We start from the raw sequence: 22,559 nt of genomic DNA, 5'->3' as shown, positions 1-22,559 counted from the left end.
CCACCGCCAACATGTAGCACACGCTTCGGTACTTCTTTAACCCTTGTGTGGTGTTCGGTCTGTGGACCCGTTTTCAATGTATACAATGAATTATTTTTTCAACCTGAGACTCATTGGCCTTGGCTCATTTTCTGCGAAGAACATGTAAAAGAAGACATTTTTATGGAGTGCACACTGTGCACCCCCCTACACATTTATATTGCACATGTGGTGTTCGGGTCATGTAAGTGTGGAACTTGTTGGTGAAAACAAGTCAACGTGGTAAAAATGAAATAAAAAGGTTTGCTGTGTATCTTCACTCCGTCTTCCTCCTACCTGTGCGTTCGATATGTGTGTGTATATATATGGTTTGTCCTTTAGATTTGCAACATGTTTCAAAAAAAAAAATAAAAACACAAAGTAAATGTACAAAACACAGGTACCACAGAACATGCAAAAGTCCAAAAGCACGTGGAAAACCGAACATGGGCAGGAACATGCGCAGAAGCGCACGCGACAAGACACAACCAGACACAACCAAGGATCCAGCACCTGAGTCCGGGAGAAGGGAACTTAAACAGACAAGACACTGACGAGACACAGCAGGGCACAATACACAATCAGGCCACAGAGAGGGAAGGGAAAACGAGACAACCAAGAACCAATAATTGAACAATTGAAAACAATAATACAATTAAACATGGTACAAGCAGGGCACAAAACAGAAGTGCTGCCATCTGGCGGCCCAACAAGGGAAACACAGACAGGAACACAGAACCATGACCTGAAACTACACACACACAGAAAAGGTTGTAACATTGTTACATTTCAAGCACCAAGAACCTGTCTACGACTGATTTTCCTGCAATCCTTACCCTCTGTAATGTGTGAAACTACACAATGTCTTGCGGGAACAATGTTATTTCAAAACATTCTAAACATTCAATATTTTCTCACACTCTACCCCAACTGTAAATTGGGGGAGGGACACAACAAATAAATTGTTTTGCGTGTGTGGCTCCCTACCACAATAATTTTCCAAACATGAGGATCATGTCTCTGTCAATTTGGAGTCTGACAGTGAGTTTGAAAAAGAGGATGAGATTGACCATCAGCCTGCCAAAAGACCAGCCTGTCAGCAGCCAGCCCCAAGACCAGCCCAAAGAGAGAGACTGAATTTACCGTAACAGTGGTGTAAAAGTGCAAAGTTATCAATTTTACACATGCACAACTTTCTGACAGGAATGTGCATATTGGCTCTGACACAGTAACACTCAGCTTCACAGAGCCCTGAGTACAATTACAGAGCACTTAGTCTGCTCATCTTTATTGTTGTACAAGCATGTGCATGTCCCTTGGGACCGTTTCCACAATAATTTCCAGGTAAATGTGTTAAAATAAAGCATGTTTCATTTTCCACATTTCAATGATTATTGTGAACAATGAGAAAAACATCTTAGGGATTCAGTAAATTTAAGAGTAGTAATAGGATTACAGTCAACACTGTATACTTGTGAATTGTTAATATTACCAATGGACACAATTGCATTAGTGTCCAGAATATTTGTCCAGAAATCTTTTTAAGATCCCTTCTCCATTAATTCCCTCTGGCCCTGGAATGTTTGCTTGGTGATGGCATTTCATGTACTGAGACTCTTTACTGTGACTTTACTGGCTGAACAGGTTAGTATGGAGGGTAGCCTACAGCGTCCACCCCTATATCTGGGGGTTTCTGTTTATTGGCAGAAAGTTGCTTTTTTACTTTTGCTATTTAAGTCAATGGTAAGAGAGAGTTTTAAAGAAGCTAGAAATTATTTGTTTTTTCTTTTATTATTTTGTAAGCTTACAAATTAGTTATAGTACTATGTCATGACAGGATACAATCATTGTAGCCTCTCAAATTTAAAAAGTACAGTTTAAATCTTTGCTTAAAAACATTCCTAGAACCTTTCAAATAAGAATGAGGAATTGTGACTGGTAGAAGTAGTAGAAGCAAGGCATGAGCACTTGAAAACATTTATTTCCTTTGTTAGGAAAGTGGTCCATCTTGTGGCCACAATGGGTAAGCTCTCCATCTCGGAAGAACGTCTCTTCACGCATGATTTTCATTTTCATGAGTCATTGTAACATTTAATTTTTTCCCCAACTAAAACAATGAACATCATATTAGTTTCCGATCAATTTCGTACTAGTTTAAAATTACAATACCATGTCTGCATGAATACAATAGTTATATAAAAATAAATAAATAATAATAAATTGTTAAAGATTGAATATAGAACAATAAATCGATTTTTTAAAATAGAATATGACGGTAGCATACCAAATAGATAGGCATACACCTGGGCACTCTGTTCCCCGGTTTGGGTTATTTCAGCTCTCCAAATGATTTTGTAAAAATATTTTTATAATTTTTGAGTTTGAATCCCAGCCAGGGCCTTTCTGTGTGGAGTCTGCATTCTCCCCATGTCCACCTGGGCTTCCTCCCACAGTCCAAACACATGCAGGTAGGTTAATTGAAGACTAGTACTGTACATGTGCATGATATGCGATCTGATAGATTGGTGACCTGTCTAAGGTGTATCTTGTGCAATGCACGCTGGGAAAGGCATCAGCACCGCCCTTGACCATCACAGGGAATAAGCGGGTATAGATACTGTGGGTTTTTTTTTTTTCATGTAGAGAATAATTCATTTAAATTTATTTCATTTTTATTAGTTAATTGAATAACAAATACATAGTGCAAAAGAGGCTGTCGTCAAACTGCATCACAACTGCAGGAAAAACTATGTGTGTGTGTGTGTGTGTGTGTCTGTATATATATATATATATATATACAGCTTAAGTTTCTTAAGCGTTTCTGTGTTCGTGTTGTTTGTTTTGCCATAAAAACGAGATTTATGGGTTTATTTAAGTTAGCATAATTTCCTAATTATACACATATACATAACACCAAATTCCAGTAGCATCATTATATTCAGACGTCGTGAAATCAGATAAACATTTTTATATATTTCTTCACAAAAATATCCTTTCCTCAAGCAATTTTCAAAGAAATAGAAACTCTCATTCCAATAAAGGCGTTGCATTCATTATAAAACTACGTTTCGTTTTAGTTCATTTTACGGGTCCCCGTTGCACTTATTTTAAAACGAAACTTGGAAGCAGCGATTAAGTTTCGGTTTCATGCCATATGGCTACACGCGGACGACGCGTATAAATCCATCGCGCTTAGGAAACCGCGGCATTAATCGCGTTAGTTTGTGCAGAGCTAAAAAGAAGTGCTCTCTTGATTTCGAGGTGAATCCTTAAGATTGCCAAGGGCAACGTGTCGTGTGATTTTGATTTTTGACATACATACTGTAAATATAGAAGATAAATGTTGGGCCCAATAAATACTGAAATATTCAGCATGTAATCAATTCTTACAGAATACTTACAGGTCCCTATTGAATTAACACTGGGAATTTGACTGCGGTATATATACTTGTATTGTCATACCACCAAATGTCAGAAGTGTCATACCAGACAAACATACAGTACTCATGAGAAACATTATCAGTGGTGTAAATATATATTAAGTGAAAAAAATGCCATTAATGACACACAAATTCATGTAAGGCCCTGAGATCTGGCAAATAAGTGATGAAGGCTAGAAGTGCAATGTCATGGTCAGCAGATTCCCTTCCTAGGTGGGTCACTGTCACTGTTTGAGAATGCTGCTCAACCTGAATTGAATGTATTCTTTTCACATGATTGCCTGAAAATCATTTACCAGTCGTCAACAAGAAATGGAAGCGCAAGTGCTCCAACTGTGAAAGGTCCTCTCTTGTGATTCTATGACTGCGTGGCTGTATTTTCCTACTATAGTTTGGGTGCACTAAGAAAGCAAGGTCCATGTCAAGGATTATAGTGCATTCACCCCTTTGCATTAAATACATGTGTGTTTGTTACATATGTTTAATGTTCTAGTAGTAATGTACTCTAAATATCACTTAATTTTTAAAACATACTTTAAATCAAACTTCTGTCATGCTTTGTAAAAGAGTTTCCATCAGGAACATCTCCAACATCACATAGCAACTACAGGAAAAAGATGCTGCAATGAACTATGGGAACATGAGGGACATGTAGATAGCCATATACACTGTCTTTCAAAATAATCTTTAAAGACGGCAACACTGTACTGAAATATAAAATTGACACGCAAAGACGATACACAAATATAAAATTGACACGGGAGTGTGAATGCCAGAATAAAAAGTTTTCATATTGAACAGGAGTGGATTCTTTCCAACAAAATTATCAGGAGCAATTTTTCTCATTTTTAGGAGAACTGTATTTTAAAGCAGGCCATTGCATGTATTGTGCTCTCCTCTCTATGTTTTTGTTAAAAGGAATCAGTAGTAAAATGTTGGTTTGTATAAATTTTGCTTTAAAAACAATGAGGGATCATCTTCACGAGATTTATAGAATTTCTTTCCTGCCGAGTGGGGAGTCTTGATGATAATGCACTTATCAAGATGGTAACGCATTCATTGAGAGGTCACAAGTAGCCTCCCTACAGTTTGGTCAGCATGGCACTGAAATTATCTATCCATTCAGCGACCAGATCTGAAAGTTTGTGCATCTGTGGTGTTGGTTAGTTCTGACAATGGAACAGTGCAGAGAAAAAAAAATTCAATTTTAAAAAAGAATAACTTTTACCTGCATATGCATCGTGTAAATGTGTATTTTCGCATGTGAATGCCCCATCAATGAATGACTTTAATGAAGCCACATAGCATTGTTTTAAAGCATATACGTGTTATCTCTCTTTCAATTTCTTTTCTTGCAAAGTGAAAACAAGTTTTGTGATTCATAAACACAATGTGCATAGTTTTCATAGCAATGCATGGTATGGATGAAAGTATTGTCCTGCCCAAACATATCTGGGAGGAGACCAAAGTGGTTAAATAAAAAGCACTGTGGATTATGGCATTATCATTATCGGCCAGGCTGAAAATCAAACTGTTTGCGAAACCATCGAAAGTCACTTGAAATGGCGTAAGTACAAACTGATTTTCCATATTTTCCATTTTCTTCAGAAATCTATTTCACTGTGAAATATATTCAAAGTATATTCATATTTACAATATGAGAAAGATAAAGATGGAACTGCATTGTCAAGTGACAGAATTTCTCTTTGTTTAAATATTTTCATCAGTATTACTCACACTGCATTCATTGAAATTTATCTTTGTTTAACTATGTTTTAAACGCTGTCAAAAAGCCAATTATTTTCCTTTTTTAATCAATCTTCTTCCCCAAATGCAATTGATAAGACCATAATTTCTTTCTGTATTGCAGTTCAACTGAAAATATGTTGCTTACCAAACTGCGTCAGCTTGAGTGCCACTTCACCTGGGAATTGAATTACACTCACTTAAATGATCTACAGATCAGGCTTAAAAATGAAATTGAATTGGCTTCGGAAAAGGACAAGAACATCGGATGGTTTTACGGTAATCTGGCTTTCACAAAGTACATGCAACGTCTCCTTGAGAAAGCACGGGATGACTTGACAAAGGCTGAAGAGCACATCAGAAAGCAGCATGGTGACAACTGTGAGAAGCAGCTCATCGTCACCTATGGCAATTTTGCATGGGTGTATTATCACAAGGGTGAGCATGAGAAATCCCAGACCTACCTGGACAAGCTGGAGGGGATTAAGAAGAAGTTTCCTACAGAATCCCCTTCTGCTCTCCATCCTGAAACCTATGGGGAGAAAGGCAACGCATTCATGAAATTCTTTCACCAATACAATGAGAAAGCAAAAGAGTGCTTTGAGAAGGCAGTGGAGTTGGAGCCAGAAGAGATAGCATGGAATGAGGGGTATGCTGTTGCTCTGTACCGCACTGAGTCCAATCTCACGAGCTTTGAAGAGTCCCCAGCAAGCAGGCAGTTGAGGCGGGTCTTAGAGCTTGATCCAAACAATGCTCACATTATGGCTCTGCTGGGTCTGAAACACGCTGACTATGAAGAGTATCAGAAAGCAGAGGAGCTGATGGAAAGGGCCATGAAGTTGGATCCCGACAAACCCTACGTGATCCAGTATGTGGCAAAGTTCTATCGGAAAATCGGCAAAGTGGAGGAGTCCATAGCTCTTCTGAAAAGAGCACTGGAAATTACTCCTGATTCAGCCTTATTGCACCATCAACTTGCTCTCAGCTATGGTTGGAAAACTGCAAACAACGAAGAGACTGAAGATCTGTCAGGGCTGAGAATCCAACACCTAGAGCAAGCAATCTCCCTGAAACCATCCTTCGTTTTGGCAATGGTGGAATTAGGACGCGTCTATGCGGAAATAAGAGACAACAGGAAAGCAGAGGAGATGTTTAAAAAAGCAATTGAAGCTGCTAATGATTCAAACGAGTACCATCAGATAGCCTATTTAAAGTATGCAAATTTCCTGCTCTACCAGGAAAGATCAGTGCCTATGGCTGTGGTGTACTACAAGAAAGGACTCCAATTACAGAAAGATACAACCCAATGGAATGTGTGTGCAAGAAGACTTGAAAAGATAGCAAATGATAAAATCTCCAGAAACCCCATTGATGGCGAAGCCTTTGGGATTCTGGGTTACGTTAATCAAATGAGAGGTGACACACACCAGGCCATTGAGTGCTATGAGAAGGCTATTCTGTATGACCCTGCCAATGAGGAGTACCAAACTGCTCTGTTTGATCTCTGCCTGTCTCTGCAATGATATCCACTATTATTGCTTTAATTTAATTTTAAATTAACTGTGAAATGACGGCCTGAGGCTCTTTTAGAGTTTGGAGCTGGAGCTTGCTTTTCCACTTGTATTATTACTAAAATAAAGAACTGGTCTTGTGGCCTAAAGGTCACAGTTTTGATTCCCAGGAACGACGCTGCTGTTGTACCCTTGAGCAAGGTACTTTACCTGCAATGCTTCAGTATATATCCAACTGTATAAATGGATGCAATGTCAGTGCTAAATTAAATGTTGTGTAAGTCACTCTGGATAAGAATGTCTGCTAAATTCCTGTATGTAATCATTATTGTTCTTATAATTATTATGTACTGTATGTCATGCTAAACATGTTGGGCTTTTAAAAAAATGTTAAAATACTTTTATTGTAATTATTCTTCAAAAGAAAGCACTTGGTATTGTATATGATATGAAACAAAAATGATGAGACTAATTTGAAATATGGATTTTTAAATGGGCTTATTGGCTGCTAGTGGTAATCATTTGTTTGCTGTTGCTTTCTATTGCATTTGCTATTTTGGTAATTAATAAAAACTTATATTAATGAAATTTTCACTCTTGATGTATTTCTTTACATGTTGCACTAGGCAAACATTTATACATTTAAAAAATATTAACAAATATCAACAACTTTCACGTTGTGAAAAAGTATTTTTCCTCTTCCTGGTTTCCTCTATTTTTGCATATTTTTCACACTGAATGTTTTGAGATCTCGCATCTCGAGTAAACACAAAACACATTTAAAAACAAATTATTTCATTTTTTTTATGAAAAAGTAATAGTAAATCTAACACCCATAGCACCCATGTGAAAAAGTAATTTCCCCCTTAAACTTTATAACTGGTTTCACCACCTTTAGCAGCAATAACTGCAACCAAACACTTCCTATAACTTGATTTCAGTCTTTCATGTTGCTGTGGAGAAATTTTTAGCCAACACTTTGTTGCTGAACTAAAGCTAACTGCTTTAACTTAGACTAATTGGTTGGTTTTGGGGCATGAATTGCTTGCATCTCTGTCGGGTTCGAATCAGGACTTTGACTAGGCCACTCCAAAAATATGTAAAAAGGATAAGGTGTAAGGTGATATATATATATATATATATATATATATATATACAGTATGTAAAAAAGAAAAATAAACCCAGCACACGACATCATTTAAGCATCTATGGTGTTGTCTTATTGGTCAAAGTACAGAACACTGACCTGTGATTGGTGGACAGAAGAAGTAAGGTGTGGCATGGAGGAAACAGATGACTCGCAGTACAGGTACGAGATTCTGACAGGTATCAGGGCACGTAGGCCCCATCAAAGCAGCCGTAGAGCACGGAGAAAGGCAGGAGCAGGGGGAAACTCCGCAGCAGCGGGATGAAGAGGCAGCACAGCCCCTCCATGCCCACCGCCACAATGTAGCACACGTTTCGGTACTTCTTTAACCCTTGTGTGGTGTTCGGTCTGTGGGACCCGTTTTCAATGTATACAATGAATTATTTTTTCAACCTGAGACTCATTGGCCTTGGCTCATTTTCTGCGAAGAACATGTAAAAGAAGACATTTTTATGGAGTGCACACTGTGCACCCCCCTACACATTTATATTGCACATGTGGTGTTCGGGTCATGTAAGTGTGGAACTTGTTGGTGAAAACAAGTCAACATGGTAAAAATGAAATAAAAAGGTTTGCTGTGTATCTTCACTCCGTCTTCCTCCTACCTGTGCGTTCGATATGTGTGTGTATATATATGGTTTGTCCTTTAGATTTGCAACATGTTTCAAAAAAAAAATAAAAACACAAAGTAAATGTACAAAACACAGGTACCACAGAACATCCAAAAGTCCAAAAGCACATGGAAAACCAAACATGGGCAGGAACATGCGCAGAAGCACACGCGACCAGACACAACCAAGGATCCAGCACCTGAGTCCGGGAGAAGGGAACTTAAACAGACAAGACACTGACGAGACACAGCAGGGCACAATACACAATCAGGCCACAGAGAGGGAAGGGAAAACGAGACAACCAAGAACCAATAATTGAACAATTGAAAACAATAATACAATTAAACATGGTACAAGCAGGGCACAAAACAGAAGTGCTGCCATCTGGCGGCCCAACAAGGGAAACACAGACAGGAACACAGAACCATGACCTGAAACTACACACACACAGACAAGGTTGTAACATTGTTACATTTCAAGCACCAAGAACCTGTCTACGACTGATTTTCCTGCAATCCTTACCCTCTGTAATGTGTGAAACTACACAATGTCTTGCGGGAACAATGTTATTTCAAAACATTCTAAACATTCAATATTTTCTCACACTCTACCCCAACTGTAAATTGGGGGAGAGACACAACAAATAAATTGCTTTGCGTGTGTGGCTCCCTACCACAATAATTTTCCAAACATGAGGATCATGTCTCTGTCAATTTGGAGTCTGACAGTGAGTTTGAAAAAGAGGATGAGATTGACCATCAGCCTGCCAAAAGACCAGCCTGTCAGCAGCCAGCCCCAAGACCAGCCCAAAGAGAGAGACTGAATTTACCGTAACAGTGGTGTAAAAGTGAAAAGTTATCAATTTTACACATGCACAACTTTCTGACAGGAATGTGCATATTGGCTCTGACACAGTAACACTCAGCTTCACAGAGCCCTGAATACAATTACAGAGCACTTAGTCTGCTCATCTTTATTGTTGTACAAGCATGTGCATGTCCCTTGGGACCGTTTCCACAATAATTTCCAGGTAAATGTGTTAAAATAAAGCATGTTTCATTTTCCACATTTCAATGATTATTGTGAACAATGAGAAAAACATCTTAGGGATTCAGTAAATTTAAGAGTAGTAATAGGATTACAGTCAACACTGTATACTTGTGAATTGTTAATATTACCAATGGACACAATTGCATTAGTGTCCAGAATATTTGTGCAGAAATCTTTTTAAGATCCCTTCTCCATTAATTCCCTCTGGCCCTGGAATGTTTGCTTGGTGATGGCATTTCATGTACTGAGACTCTTTACTGTGACTTTACTGGCAGAACAGGTTAGTATGGAGGGTAGCCTACAGCCTCCCCCCCTATCTCTGGGGGTTTCTGTTTATTGGCAGAAAGTTGCTTTTTTACTTTTGCTATTTAAGTCAATGGTAAGAGAGAGTTTTAAAGAAGCTAGAAATTATTTGTTTTTTCTTTTATTATTTTGTAAGCTTACAAATTAGTTATAGTACTATGTCATGACAGGATACAATCATTGTAGCCTCTCAAATTTAAAAAGTACAGTTTAAATCTTTGCTTAAAAACATTCCTAGAACCTTTCAAATAAGAATGAGGAATTGTGACTGGTAGAAGTAGTAGAAGCAAGGCATGAGTCACTTGAAAACATTTATTTCCTTTGTTAGGAAAGTGGTCCGTCTTGTGGCCACAATGGGTAAGCTCTCCATCTCGGAAGAACGTCTCTTCACGCATGATTTTCATTTTCATGAGTCATTGTAACATTTAATTTTTTCCCCAACTAAAACAATGAACATCATATTAGTTTCCGATCAATTTTGTACTAGTTTAAAATTACAATACCATGTCTGCATGAATTCAATAGTTATATAAAAATAAATAAATAATTAATTAATTGTTAAAGATTGAATATAGAACAATAAATCGATTTTTTTAAATAGAATATGACGGTAGCATACCAAATAGATAGGCCTACACCTGGGCACTCTGTTCCCCGGTTTGGGTTATTTCAGCTCTCCAAATGATTTTGTAAAAATATTTTTATAATTTTTGAGTTTGAATCCCAGCCAGGGCCTTTCTGTGTGGAGTCAGCATTCTCCCCATGTCCACCTGGGCTTCCTCCCACAGTCCAAACACATGCAGGTAGGTTAATTGAAGACTAGTACTGTACATGTGCATGATATGCGATCTGATAGATTGGTGACCTGTCTAAGGTGTATCTTGTGCAATGCACGCTGGGAAAGGCATCAGCACTGCCCTCGACCATCACAGGGAATAAGCGGGTATAGATACTGTGGGTTTTTTTTTTTTTCATGTAGAGAATAATTCATTTAAATTTATTTCATTTTTATTAGTTAATTGAATAACAAATACATAGTGCAAAAGAGGCTGTCGTCAAACTGCATCACAACTGCAGGAAAAACTATGTGTGTGTGTGTGTGTGTGTGTCTGTATATATATATATATATATATATATTCAGCTTAAGTTTCTTAAGCGTTTCTGTGTTCGTGTTGTTTGTTTTGCCATAAAAACGAGATTTATGGGTTTATTTAAGTTAGCATAATTTCCTAATTATACACATATACATAACACCAAATCCCAGTAGCATCATTATATTCAGACGTCGTGAAATCAGATAAACATTTTTATATATTTCTTCACAAAAATATCCTTTCCTCAAGCAATTTTCAAAGAAATAGAAACTCTCATTTCCAATAAAGGCGTTGCATTCATTATAAAACTACGTTTCGTTTTAGTTCATTTTACGGGTCCCCGTTGTACTTATATTAAAACGAAACTTGGAAGCAGCGATTAAGTTTCGGTTTCATACCATATCTCTACACGCGGACGACGCGTATAAATCCATCGCGCTTAGGAAACCGCGGCATTAATCGCGTTAGTTTGTGCAGAGCTAAAAAGAAGTGCTCTCTTGATTTCGAGGAGAATCCTTAAGATTGCCAAGGGCAACGTGTCGTGTGATTTTGATTTTTGACATACATACTGTAAATATAGAAGATAAATGTTGGGCCCAATAAATACTGAAATATTCAGCATGTAATCAATTCTTACAGAGTACTTATGGTCCCTATTGAATTAACACTGGGAATTTGACTGCGGTATATATACTTGTATTGTCATACCACCAAATGTCAGAAGTGTCATACCAGACAAACATACAGTGCACATGAGAAACAGTATCAGTGGTGTAAATATATATTAAGTGAAAAAAAAAATGCCATTAATGACACAAAAATTCAAACACATGTAAGGCCCTGAGATCTGTCAAATAAGTGATGAAGGCTAGACGTGCAATGTCATGGTCAGCAGATTCCCTTCCTAGGTGGGTCACTGTCACTGTTTGAGAATGCTGCTCAAACTGAATTGAATGTATTCTTGCCTGCAAACCATTTACCAGTCATCAACAAGAAATGGAAGCACAAGTATTTTCCTACTATAGTTTGGGTGCACTAAGAAAGCAAGGTCCATGTCAAGGATTATAGTGCATTCACCCCTTTGCATTAAATACATGTGTGTTTGTTACATATGTTTAATGTTCTAGTAGTAATGTACTCTAAATATCACTTAATTTTTAAAACATACTTTAAATCAAACTTCTGTCATGCTTTGTAAAAGAGTTTCCATCAGGAACATCTCCAACATCACATAGCAACTACAGGAAAAAGATGCTGCAGTGAACTATGGGAACATGAGGGACATGTAGATAGCCATATACACTGTCTTTCAAAATAATCTTTAAAGACGGCAACACTGTACTGAAATATAAAATTGACACGCAAAGACGATACACAAATATAAAATTGACACGGGAGTGTGAATGCCAGAATAAAAAGTTTTCATATTGAACAGGAGTGGATTCTTTCCAACAAAATTATCAGGAGCAATTTTTCTCATTTTTAGGAGAACTGTATTTTAAAGCAGGCCATTGCATGTATTGTGCTCTCCTCTCTATGTTTTTGTTAAAAGGAATCAGTAGTAAAATGTTGGTTTGTATAAATTTTGCTTTAAAAACAATGAGGGATCATCTTCACGAGATTTATAGAATTTCTTTCCTGCCGAGTGGGGAGTCTTGATGATAATGCACTTATCAAGATGGTAACGCATTCATTGAGAGGTCACAAGTAGCCTCCCTACAGTTTGGTCAGCATGGCACTGAAATTATCTATCCATTCAGCGACCAAATCTGAAAGTTTGTGCATCTGTGGTGTTGGTTAGTTCTGACAATGGAACAGCGGAGGGAAAAAAATCAATTTTAAAAAAGAAAAACTTTTACCTGCATATGCATCGTGTAAATGTGTATTTTCACATGTGAATGCCACATCAATTAATGACTTTAATGAAGCCACATAGCATTGTTTTAAAGCATACACGTGTTATCTCCTTTTCAATTTCTTTTCTTGCAAAGTGAAAACAAGTTTTGTGATTCATAAACACAATGTGCATAGTTTTCATAACAATGCATGGTATGGATGAAAGTATTGTCCTGCCCAAACATATCTGGGAGGAGACCAAAGTGGTTAAATAAAAAGCACTGTGGATTATGGCATTATCATTATCAGGCTGAAAATCAAACTGTTTGCGAAACCATCGAAAGTCACTTGAAATGGCGTAAGTACAAACTGATTTTCCATATTTTCCATTTTCTTCAGAAATCTATTTCACTGTGAAATATATTCAAAGCATATTCATATTTACAACATGAGAAAGATAAAAATAGAACTCTATTGTCAGGTGACAGAATTTCTTATCGATTAAATACTTTCATGAGCATTAATTACTCTGCATTCCTTGAAATGTATCTTTGTCAAACTATGTTTTAAAAACTGTCAATAAAAAATTTTCCCTTTTAAATCAATCTTCTTCCCCTAATGCAATTGATTAGATCATTATGTCTTTCTGTATTGCAGTTCAACTGAAAATATGTTGCTTACCAAACTGCGTCAGCTTGAGTGTCACTTCACCTGGGGATTGAATTCCCCTCACTTAAATGATCTACAGATCAGGCTTAAAAATGAAATTAAATTGGAATCTAAAAATGAGAAGAACATTGGATGGGCATACAATACTCTGGCTTTCACAAAGTACATGCAATTTCTCCTTGAGGAAGCACGAGTAGACTTGGCAAAGGCTGAAAAGCAGATCAGAAAGCAGCATGGTGACAATTGTGAGAAGCATCTCATTGTCACCTATGGCAATTTTGCATGGGTGTATTATCACAAGGGTGAGCATGAAAAATCCCAGACCTACCTGGACAAGCTGGAGGGGATTAAGAAGAAGTTTCCTACAAAATCCCCTTCTGCTCTCCATCCTGAAACCTATGGGGAGAAAGGCAACGCATTCATGAAATTCTTTCACCAATACAATGAGAAAGCAAAAGAGTGCTTTGAGAAGGCAGTGGAGTTGGAGCCAGAAGAGATAGAATGGAATAAGAGCTATGCTGTTGCTCTGTACCGCACTGAGTCCAATCTCACAAGCTTTGAAGAGTCCCCAGCAAGCAGGCAGTTGAGGCGGGTTTTAGAGCTTGATCCAAACAATGCTCACATGATGGTTCTGCTGGGTCAGACACACAATGACTATAAAGAGTATCAGAAAGCAGAGGAGCTGATGGAAAGGGCCATGAAGTTGGATCCCGACAAACCCTACGTGATCCAGCATGTGGCAAAGTTCTATCGGAAAATCGGCAAAGTGGAGGAGTCCATAGCTCTTCTGAAAAGAGCACTGGAAATTACTCCTGATTCATCCTTTTTGCACTATCAACTTGCTCTCAGCTATCGTGGGAAAACTGCAAACAACAGAGAAGAGACTGAAGATCTGTCAGGGCTGAGAATCCAACACCTAGAGCAAGCAATCTCCCTGAAACCATCCTTTGTTTGGGCAAGGGTGGAATTAGGATGCGTCTATGCGGAAATAAGAGACAACAGGAAAGCAGAGGAGATGTTTAAAAAAGCAATTGAAGCTGCTAATGATTCAAACGAGTACCATCAGATAGCCTATTTAAAGTATGCAAATTTCCTGCTCTACAAGGAAAGATCAGTGCCTATGGCTGTGGTGTACTACAAGAAAGGACTCCAATTAGAGAATGATACATTCGACTGGAATGTGTGTGCAAGAACACTTGAAAAGATAGCAAATGATAAAATCTCCAGAAACCCCATTGATGGCGAAGCCTTTGGGATTCTGGGTTACGTTAATCAAATGAGAGGTGACACACGCCAGGCCATTGAGTGCTATGAGATGGCTATTCTGTATGACCCTGGCAATGAGGAGTACCTCACTGCTCTGTGTGATCTCCGCCGGTCTCTGCAATGATATCCACTATTATTGCTTTAATTTAATTTTAAATAAACTTTTAAATTACAGCCTGAGGCTCTTTTAGAGTTTGGAGCTGGAGCTTGCTTTTCCACTTGTATTATTACTAAAATAAAGAGCTGGTCTTGTGACCTAAAGGTCACGGTTTTGATTCCCAGAAACAACGCTGCTGTTGTACCCTTGAGCAAGGTACTTTACCTGCATTGCTTCAGTATATATCCAACTGTATAAATTGATGCAATGTCAGTGCTAAATAAAATGTTGTGTAAGTCACTCTGGATAAGAATGTCTGCTAAATTCCTGTATGTAATCATTATTGTTGTTATAATTATTATTATGTACTGTATGTCATGCAAAACATGTTGGGCTTTAAAAAAAAATGTTAAAATACTTTTATTGTAATTATTCTTCGAAAGAAAGCACTTATTGTATATGATATGAGACAAAAATGATGAGACTAATTTGAAATATGGATTTTTAAATTTACTTATTGGCTGCTAGTGGTAATCATTTGTTTGCTGTTGCTTTCTATTGCATTTGCTATTTTGGTAATTAATAAAGACTTATATTAATGAAATTTTCACTCTTGATGTATTTCTTTACATGTTGCACTAGGTAAACATTTTTACGTTTAAAAAATATTAACAAATATCAACAACTTTCACGTTGTGAAAAAGTATTTTTCCTCTTCCTGGTTTCCTCTATTTTTGCATATTTTTCACACTGAATGGTTTGAGATCTCGCATCTCGAGTAAACACAAAACACATTTTTAAAAAAGATTATTTCATTTATTTTATGAAAAAGTTATCTAACACCCATAGCACCCATGTGAAAAAGTAATTTCCCCCCTAAACTTAATAACTGGTTTCACCACCTTTAGCAGCAATAACCGCAACCAAACATTTCCTATAATTTGATTTCAGTCTTTCATGTTGCTGTGGAGAAATTTTTAGCCGACACTTTGTTGCTGAACTGCTTTAACTTAGACAAATTGGATGGTTTTGGTGCATGAATTGCTTGCATCTCTTTCGGGTTCAAGTCAGGACTTTGACTAGGCCCCTCCCAAAATATGTAAAAAGGATAAGGTGTAAGGTGATATGATATATACAGTATGTTAAAAAAAGAAAAATAAACCCAGCACACAACATCGTTTAAGCATCTATGGTGTTGTCTTATTGGTCAAAGTACAGCACACTGACGTGTGATTGGTGGACAGAAGAGGTAAGGTATGGCATAGAGGAAACAGATGACTCGCAGTACAGGTACGAGATTCTGACAGGTATCAGGGCCACGTAGGCCCCATCAAAGTAGCCGTAGAGCACGGAGAAAGGCAGGAGCAGGGGGAAACTCCGCAGCAGCGGGATGAAGAGGCAGCACAGCCCCTCCATGCCCACCGCCACCATGTAGCACACGCTTCGGTACTTCTTTAACCCTTGAGTGGTGTTCGGTCTGTGGGACCCGTTTTCAATGTATACAATGAATTATTTTTTCAACCTGAGACTCATTGGCCTTGGCTCATTTTCTGCAAAGAACATGTAAAAGAAGACATTGTTATGGAGTGCACACTGTGCACCCCCCTACACATTTATATTGCACATGTGGTGTTCGGGTCATGTAAGTGTGGAACTTGTTGGTGAAAACAAGTCAACGTGGTAAAAATGAAATAAAAAGGTTTGCTGTGTATCTTCACTCCGTCTTCCTCCTACCTGTGCGTTCGATATGTGTGTGTATATATATGGTTTGTCCTTTAGATTTGCAACATGTTTCAAAAAAAAAAAAATAAAAACACAAAGTAAATGTACAAAACACAGGTACCACAGAACATCCAAAAGTCCAAAAGCACGTGGAAAACCAAACATGGGCAGGAACATGCGCAGAAGCACACGCGACAAGACACAACCAGACACAACCAAGGATCCAGCACCTGAGTCCGGGAGAAGGGAACTTAAATAGACAAGACACTGACGAGACACAGCAGGGCACAATACACAATCAGGCCACAGAGAGGGAAGGGAAAACGAGACAACCAAGAACCAATAATTGAACAATTGAAAACAATAATACAATTAAACATGGTACAAGCAGGGCACAAAACAGAAGTGCTCCCATCTGGCGGCCCAACAAGGGAAACACAGACAGGAACACAGAACCATGACCTGAAACTACACACACACAGACAAGGTTGTAACATTGTTACATTTCAAGCACCAAGAACCTGTCTACGACTGATTTTCCTGCAATCCTTACCCTCTGTAATGTGTGAAACTACACAATGTCTTGCGGGAACAATGTTATTTCAAAACATTCTAAACATTCAATATTTTCTCACACTCTACCCCAACTGTAAATTGGGGGAGGGACACAACAAATAAATTGCTTTGCGTGTGTGGCTCCCTACCACAATAATTTTCCAAACATGAGGATCATGTCTCTGTCAATTTGGAGTCTGACAGAGGAGGAGTACCTAACTGCTCTGTGTGATCTCCGCCTGTCTCTGCAATGATATCCACTATTATTGCTTTAATTTAATTTTAAATAAACTTTTAAATTACAGCCTGAGGCTCTTTTAGAGTTTGGAGCTGGAGCTTGCTTTTCCACTTGTATTATTACTAAAATAAAGAGCTGGTCTTGTGACCTAAAGGTCACGGTTTTGATTCCCAGAAACAACGCTGCTGTTGTACCCTTGAGCAAGGTACTTTACCTGCATTGCTTCAGTATATATCCAACTGTATAAATGGATGCAATGTCAGTGCTAAATAAAATGTTGTGTAAGTCACTCTGGATAAGAATGTCTGCTAAATTCCTGTATGTAATCATTATTGTTGTTATAATTATTATTATGTACTGTATGTCATGCAAAACATGTTGGGCTTTTAAAAAAAATGTTAAAATACTTTTATTGTAATTATTCTTCGAAAGAAAGCACTTATTGTATATGATATGAGACAAAAATAATGAGACTAATTTGAAATATGGATTTTTAAATTGGCTTATTGGCTGCTAGTGGTAATCATTTGTTTGCTGTTGCTTTCTATTGCATTTGCTATTTTGGTAATTAATAAAAACTTATATTAATGAAATTTTCACTCTTGATGTATTTCTTTACATGTTGCACTAGGTAAACATTTTTACGTTTAAAAAATATTAACAAATATCAACAACGTTCACGTTGTGAAAAAGTATTTTTCCTCTTCCTGGTCTCCTCTATTTTTGCATATTTTTCACACTGAATGGTTTGAGATCTCGCATCTCGAGTAAACACAAAACACATTTTTAAAAAATATTATTTCATTTATTTTATGAAAAAGTTATCTAACACCCATAGCACCCATGTGAAAAAGTAATTTCCCCCTTAAACTTAATAACTGGTTTCACCACCTTTAGCAGCAATAACCGCAACCAAACACTTCCTATAATTTGATTTCAGTCTTTCATGTTGCTGTGGAGAAATTTTAGCAGACTCTTCTTTTCTGAACTGCTTTAACTTAAACATATTGTTAGGTTTTGGGGCATGAATTGCTTGTATCTCTATCGGGTTCAAGTCAGGACTTTGACTTGGCCACTCCCAAAATATATAAAAAAGATAAGGTGTAAGGTGATATGATATATACAGTATGTAAAAAAGAAAAAAAAAACCCAGCACACGACATCATTTAAGCATCTATGGTGTTGTCTTATTGGTCAAAGTACAGAACACTGACCTGTGATTGGTGGACAGAAGAGGTAAGGTATGGCATAGAGGAAACAGATGACTCGCAGTACAGGTACGAGATTCTGACAGGTATCAGGGCCACGTAGGCCCCATCAAAGTAGCCGTAGAGCATGGAGAAAGGCAGGAGCAGGGGGAAACTCCGCAGCAGCGGGATGAAGAGGCAGCACAGCCCCTCCATGCCCACCGCCACCATGTAGCACACGTTTCGGTGTTACACCTGGATGAGAGAGAGACTGAATTTACCATAACAGTGGTGTAAAGGTGCAAAGTTATCAATTTTACACATGCACAACTTTCTGACAGGAATGTACATATTGGCTCTGACACAGTAACACTCAGCTTCACAGAGCCCTGAATACAATTACAGAGCACTTAGTCTGCTCATCTTTATTGTTGTACAAGCATGTGCATGTCCCTTGGGACCGTTTCCACAATAATTTCCAGGTAAATGTGTTAAAATAAAGTATGTTTCATTTTCCACATTTCAATGATTATTGTGAACAATGAGAAAAAATTTTTAGGGATTCACTAAATTTAAGAGTAGTAATAGGATTACAGTCAACACTGTATACTTGTGAATTGTTAATATTACCAATGGACACAAATGCACTAGTGTCCAGAATATTTGTGCAGAAATCTTTTTAAGATCCCTTCTCCATTAATTCCCTCTGGCCCTGGAATGTTTGCTTGGTGATGGCATTTCATGTACTGATACTCTTTACTGTGACTTTACTGGCTGAACAGGTTAGTATGGAGGGTAGCCTACAACCTCCCCCCTATCTCCGGGGGTCTCTGTTTATTGGCAGAAAGTTGCTTTTTTACTTTTGCTATTTAAGTCAATAGTAAGAAAGAGTTTTAAAGAAGCTAGAAATTATTTGTTTTTTCTTTTATTATTTTGTAAGCTTACAAGTTAGTTATAGTACTATGTCATGACAGGATACAATCACTGTAGCCTCTAAAATTTAAAAAGTACAGTTTAAATCTTTGCTTAAAAACATTCTTGCTTAAGAACCTTTCAAATAAGAATGAGGAATTGTGACTGGTAGAAGTAGTCAAGGCACGAGTCACTTGAAAACATTTTTTTCCTTTGTCAGGAGTGTGGTCCATCTTGTGGCCACAATGGGTAAGCTCTCCATCTCGGAAGAACGTCTCTTCACGCATGATTTTCATTTTCATGAGTCATTGTAACATTTAATTTTTTCCCCAACTAAAACAATGAACATCATATTAGTTTCCGGTCAATTTCGTACTAGTTTAAAATTACAATACCATGTCTGCATGAATACAATAGTTATATAAAAATAAATAAATAATTAATTAATTGTTAAAGATTGAATATAGAACAATAAATCGATTAAAAAAAAAAAAAATAGAATATGACGGTAGCATACCAAATAGATAGGCCTACACCTGGGCACTCTGTTCCCCGGTTTGGGTTATTTCAGCTCTCCAAATGATTTTGTAAAAATATTTTTATAATTTTTGAGTTTGAATCCCAGCCAGGGCCTTTCTGTGTGGAGTCTGCATTCTCCCCATGTCCACCTGGGCTTCCTCCCACAGTCCAAACACATGCAGGTAGGTTAATTGGAGACTAGTACTGTACATGTGCATGATGTGATCTGATAGGTGACCAGTCTAAGGTGTATCTTGTGCAATGCACGCTGGGAAAGGCATCAGCACCGCCCTCGACCATCACAGGGAATAAGCGGGTATAGATACTGTGGGTTTTTTTTTTTAACTTCATGTAGGAAATAATTCATTTAAATTTATTTCATTTTTATTAGTTCATTGAATAACAAATACATAGTGCAAAAGAGGCTGTCGTCAAACTGCATCACAAATGCAGGAAAAACTATGTGTGTGTGTGTGTGTGTGTGTGTCTGTATATATATATATATATATATATATATATTCAGCTTAAGTTAAACGTTTCTGTGTTCGTGTTGTTTGTTTTGCCATAAAAACGGGATTTATGGGTTTATTTAAGTTAGCATAATTGCCTAATTATACACATATACATATCACCAAATCCCAGTAGCATCATTATATTCAGACGTCGTGAAATCAGATAAACATTTTTATATATTTCTTCACAAAAATATCCTTTCCTCAAGCAATTTTCAAAGAAATAGAAACTCTCATTTCCAATAAAGGCGTTGCATTCATTATAAAACTACGTTTCGTTTTAGTTCATTTTACGGGTCCAGGTTGCACTTATTTTAAAACGAAACTTGGAAGCAGCGATTAAGTTTCGGTTTCATGCCATATGGCTACACGCCGACAACGGGTATAAATCCATCGCGCTTAGGAAACCGCGGCATTAATCGCGTTAGTTTGTGCAGAGCTAAAAAGAAGTGCTCTCTTGATTTCGAGGTGAATCCTTAAGATTGCCAAGGGCAACGTGTCGTGTGATTTTGATTTTTGACATACATACTGTAAATATAGAAGATAAATGTTGGGCCCAATAAATACTGAAATATTCAGCATGTAATCAATTCTTACAGAATACTTACAGGTCCCTATTGAATTAACACTGGGAATTTGACTGCGGTATATATACTTGTATTGTCATACCACCAAATGTCAGAAGTGTCATACCAGACAAACATACAGTACTCATGAGAAACATTATCAGTGGTGTAAATATATATTAAGTGAAAAAAATGCCATTAATGACACACAAATTCATGTAAGGCCCTGAGATCTGGCAAATAAGTGATGAAGGCTAGAAGTGCAATGTCATGGTCAGCAGATTCCCTTCCTAGGTGGGTCACTGTCACTGTTTGAGAATGCTGCTCAACCTGAATTGAATGTATTCTTTTCACATGATTGCCTGAAAATCATTTACCAGTCGTCAACAAGAAATGGAAGCGCAAGTGCTCCAACTGTGAAAGGTCCTCTCTTGTGATTCTATGACTGCGTGGCTGTATTTTCCTACTATAGTTTGGGTGCACTAAGAAAGCAAGGTCCATGTCAAGGATTATAGTGCATTCACCCCTTTGCATTAAATACATGTGTGTTTGTTACATATGTTTAATGTTCTAGTAGTAATGTACTCTAAATATCACTTAATTTTTAAAACATACTTTAAATCAAACTTCTGTCATGCTTTGTAAAAGAGTTTCCATCAGGAACATCTCCAACATCACATAGCAACTACAGGAAAAAGATGCTGCAATGAACTATGGGAACATGAGGGACATGTAGATAGCCATATACACTGTCTTTCAAAATAATCTTTAAAGACGGCAACACTGTACTGAAATATAAAATTGACACGCAAAGACGATACACAAATATAAAATTGACACGGGAGTGTGAATGCCAGAATAAAAAGTTTTCATATTGAACAGGAGTGGATTCTTTCCAACAAAATTATCAGGAGCAATTTTTCTCATTTTTAGGAGAACTGTATTTTAAAGCAGGCCATTGCATGTATTGTGCTCTCCTCTCTATGTTTTTGTTAAAAGGAATCAGTAGTAAAATGTTGGTTTGTATAAATTTTGCTTTAAAAACAATGAGGGATCATCTTCACGAGATTTATAGAATTTCTTTCCTGCCGAGTGGGGAGTCTTGATGATAATGCACTTATCAAGATGGTAACGCATTCATTGAGAGGTCACAAGTAGCCTCCCTACAGTTTGGTCAGCATGGCACTGAAATTATCTATCCATTCAGCGACCAGATCTGAAAGTTTGTGCATCTGTGGTGTTGGTTAGTTCTGACAATGGAACAGTGCAGAGAAAAAAAAATTCAATTTTAAAAAAGAATAACTTTTACCTGCATATGCATCGTGTAAATGTGTATTTTCGCATGTGAATGCCCCATCAATGAATGACTTTAATGAAGCCACATAGCATTGTTTTAAAGCATATACGTGTTATCTCTCTTTCAATTTCTTTTCTTGCAAAGTGAAAACAAGTTTTGTGATTCATAAACACAATGTGCATAGTTTTCATAGCAATGCATGGTATGGATGAAAGTATTGTCCTGCCCAAACATATCTGGGAGGAGACCAAAGTGGTTAAATA

The 22,559-nt window shown here is 37.4% G+C and overlaps 2 protein-coding genes across 2 annotated transcripts; both read left to right on the top strand.

The window, feature by feature from the left end:
• The first annotated feature begins 4,937 nt into the window (after positions 1 to 4,937).
• On the top strand, positions 4,938 to 7,303 carry LOC118219935 (interferon-induced protein with tetratricopeptide repeats 1B-like). Its single transcript, XM_035403429.1, has 2 exons — positions 4,938 to 5,025; positions 5,329 to 7,303. Exons 1-2 carry the CDS (start codon positions 5,021 to 5,023, stop codon positions 6,725 to 6,727), a joined length of 1,404 nt encoding a protein of 467 aa, XP_035259320.1. The 5' UTR covers positions 4,938 to 5,020; the 3' UTR covers positions 6,728 to 7,303.
• A 6,288-nt stretch (positions 7,304 to 13,591) lies between these two features.
• On the top strand, positions 13,592 to 15,392 carry LOC118221836 (interferon-induced protein with tetratricopeptide repeats 5-like). The gene has a single exon (XM_035407232.1). The coding sequence runs from the start codon at positions 13,592 to 13,594 to the stop codon at positions 14,813 to 14,815; it is 1,224 nt and encodes a 407-aa protein (XP_035263123.1). The 3' UTR covers positions 14,816 to 15,392.
• The last annotated feature ends 7,167 nt before the right edge of the window (positions 15,393 to 22,559 follow it).

This window comes from Anguilla anguilla, chromosome 2 (genome assembly GCF_013347855.1).
Source record: "Anguilla anguilla isolate fAngAng1 chromosome 2, fAngAng1.pri, whole genome shotgun sequence".
NCBI lineage: Eukaryota > Metazoa > Chordata > Actinopteri > Anguilliformes > Anguillidae > Anguilla > Anguilla anguilla.
Note: the sequence above shows the minus strand (reverse complement) of the source record. Positions and strands in the feature narration are given on the sequence as shown.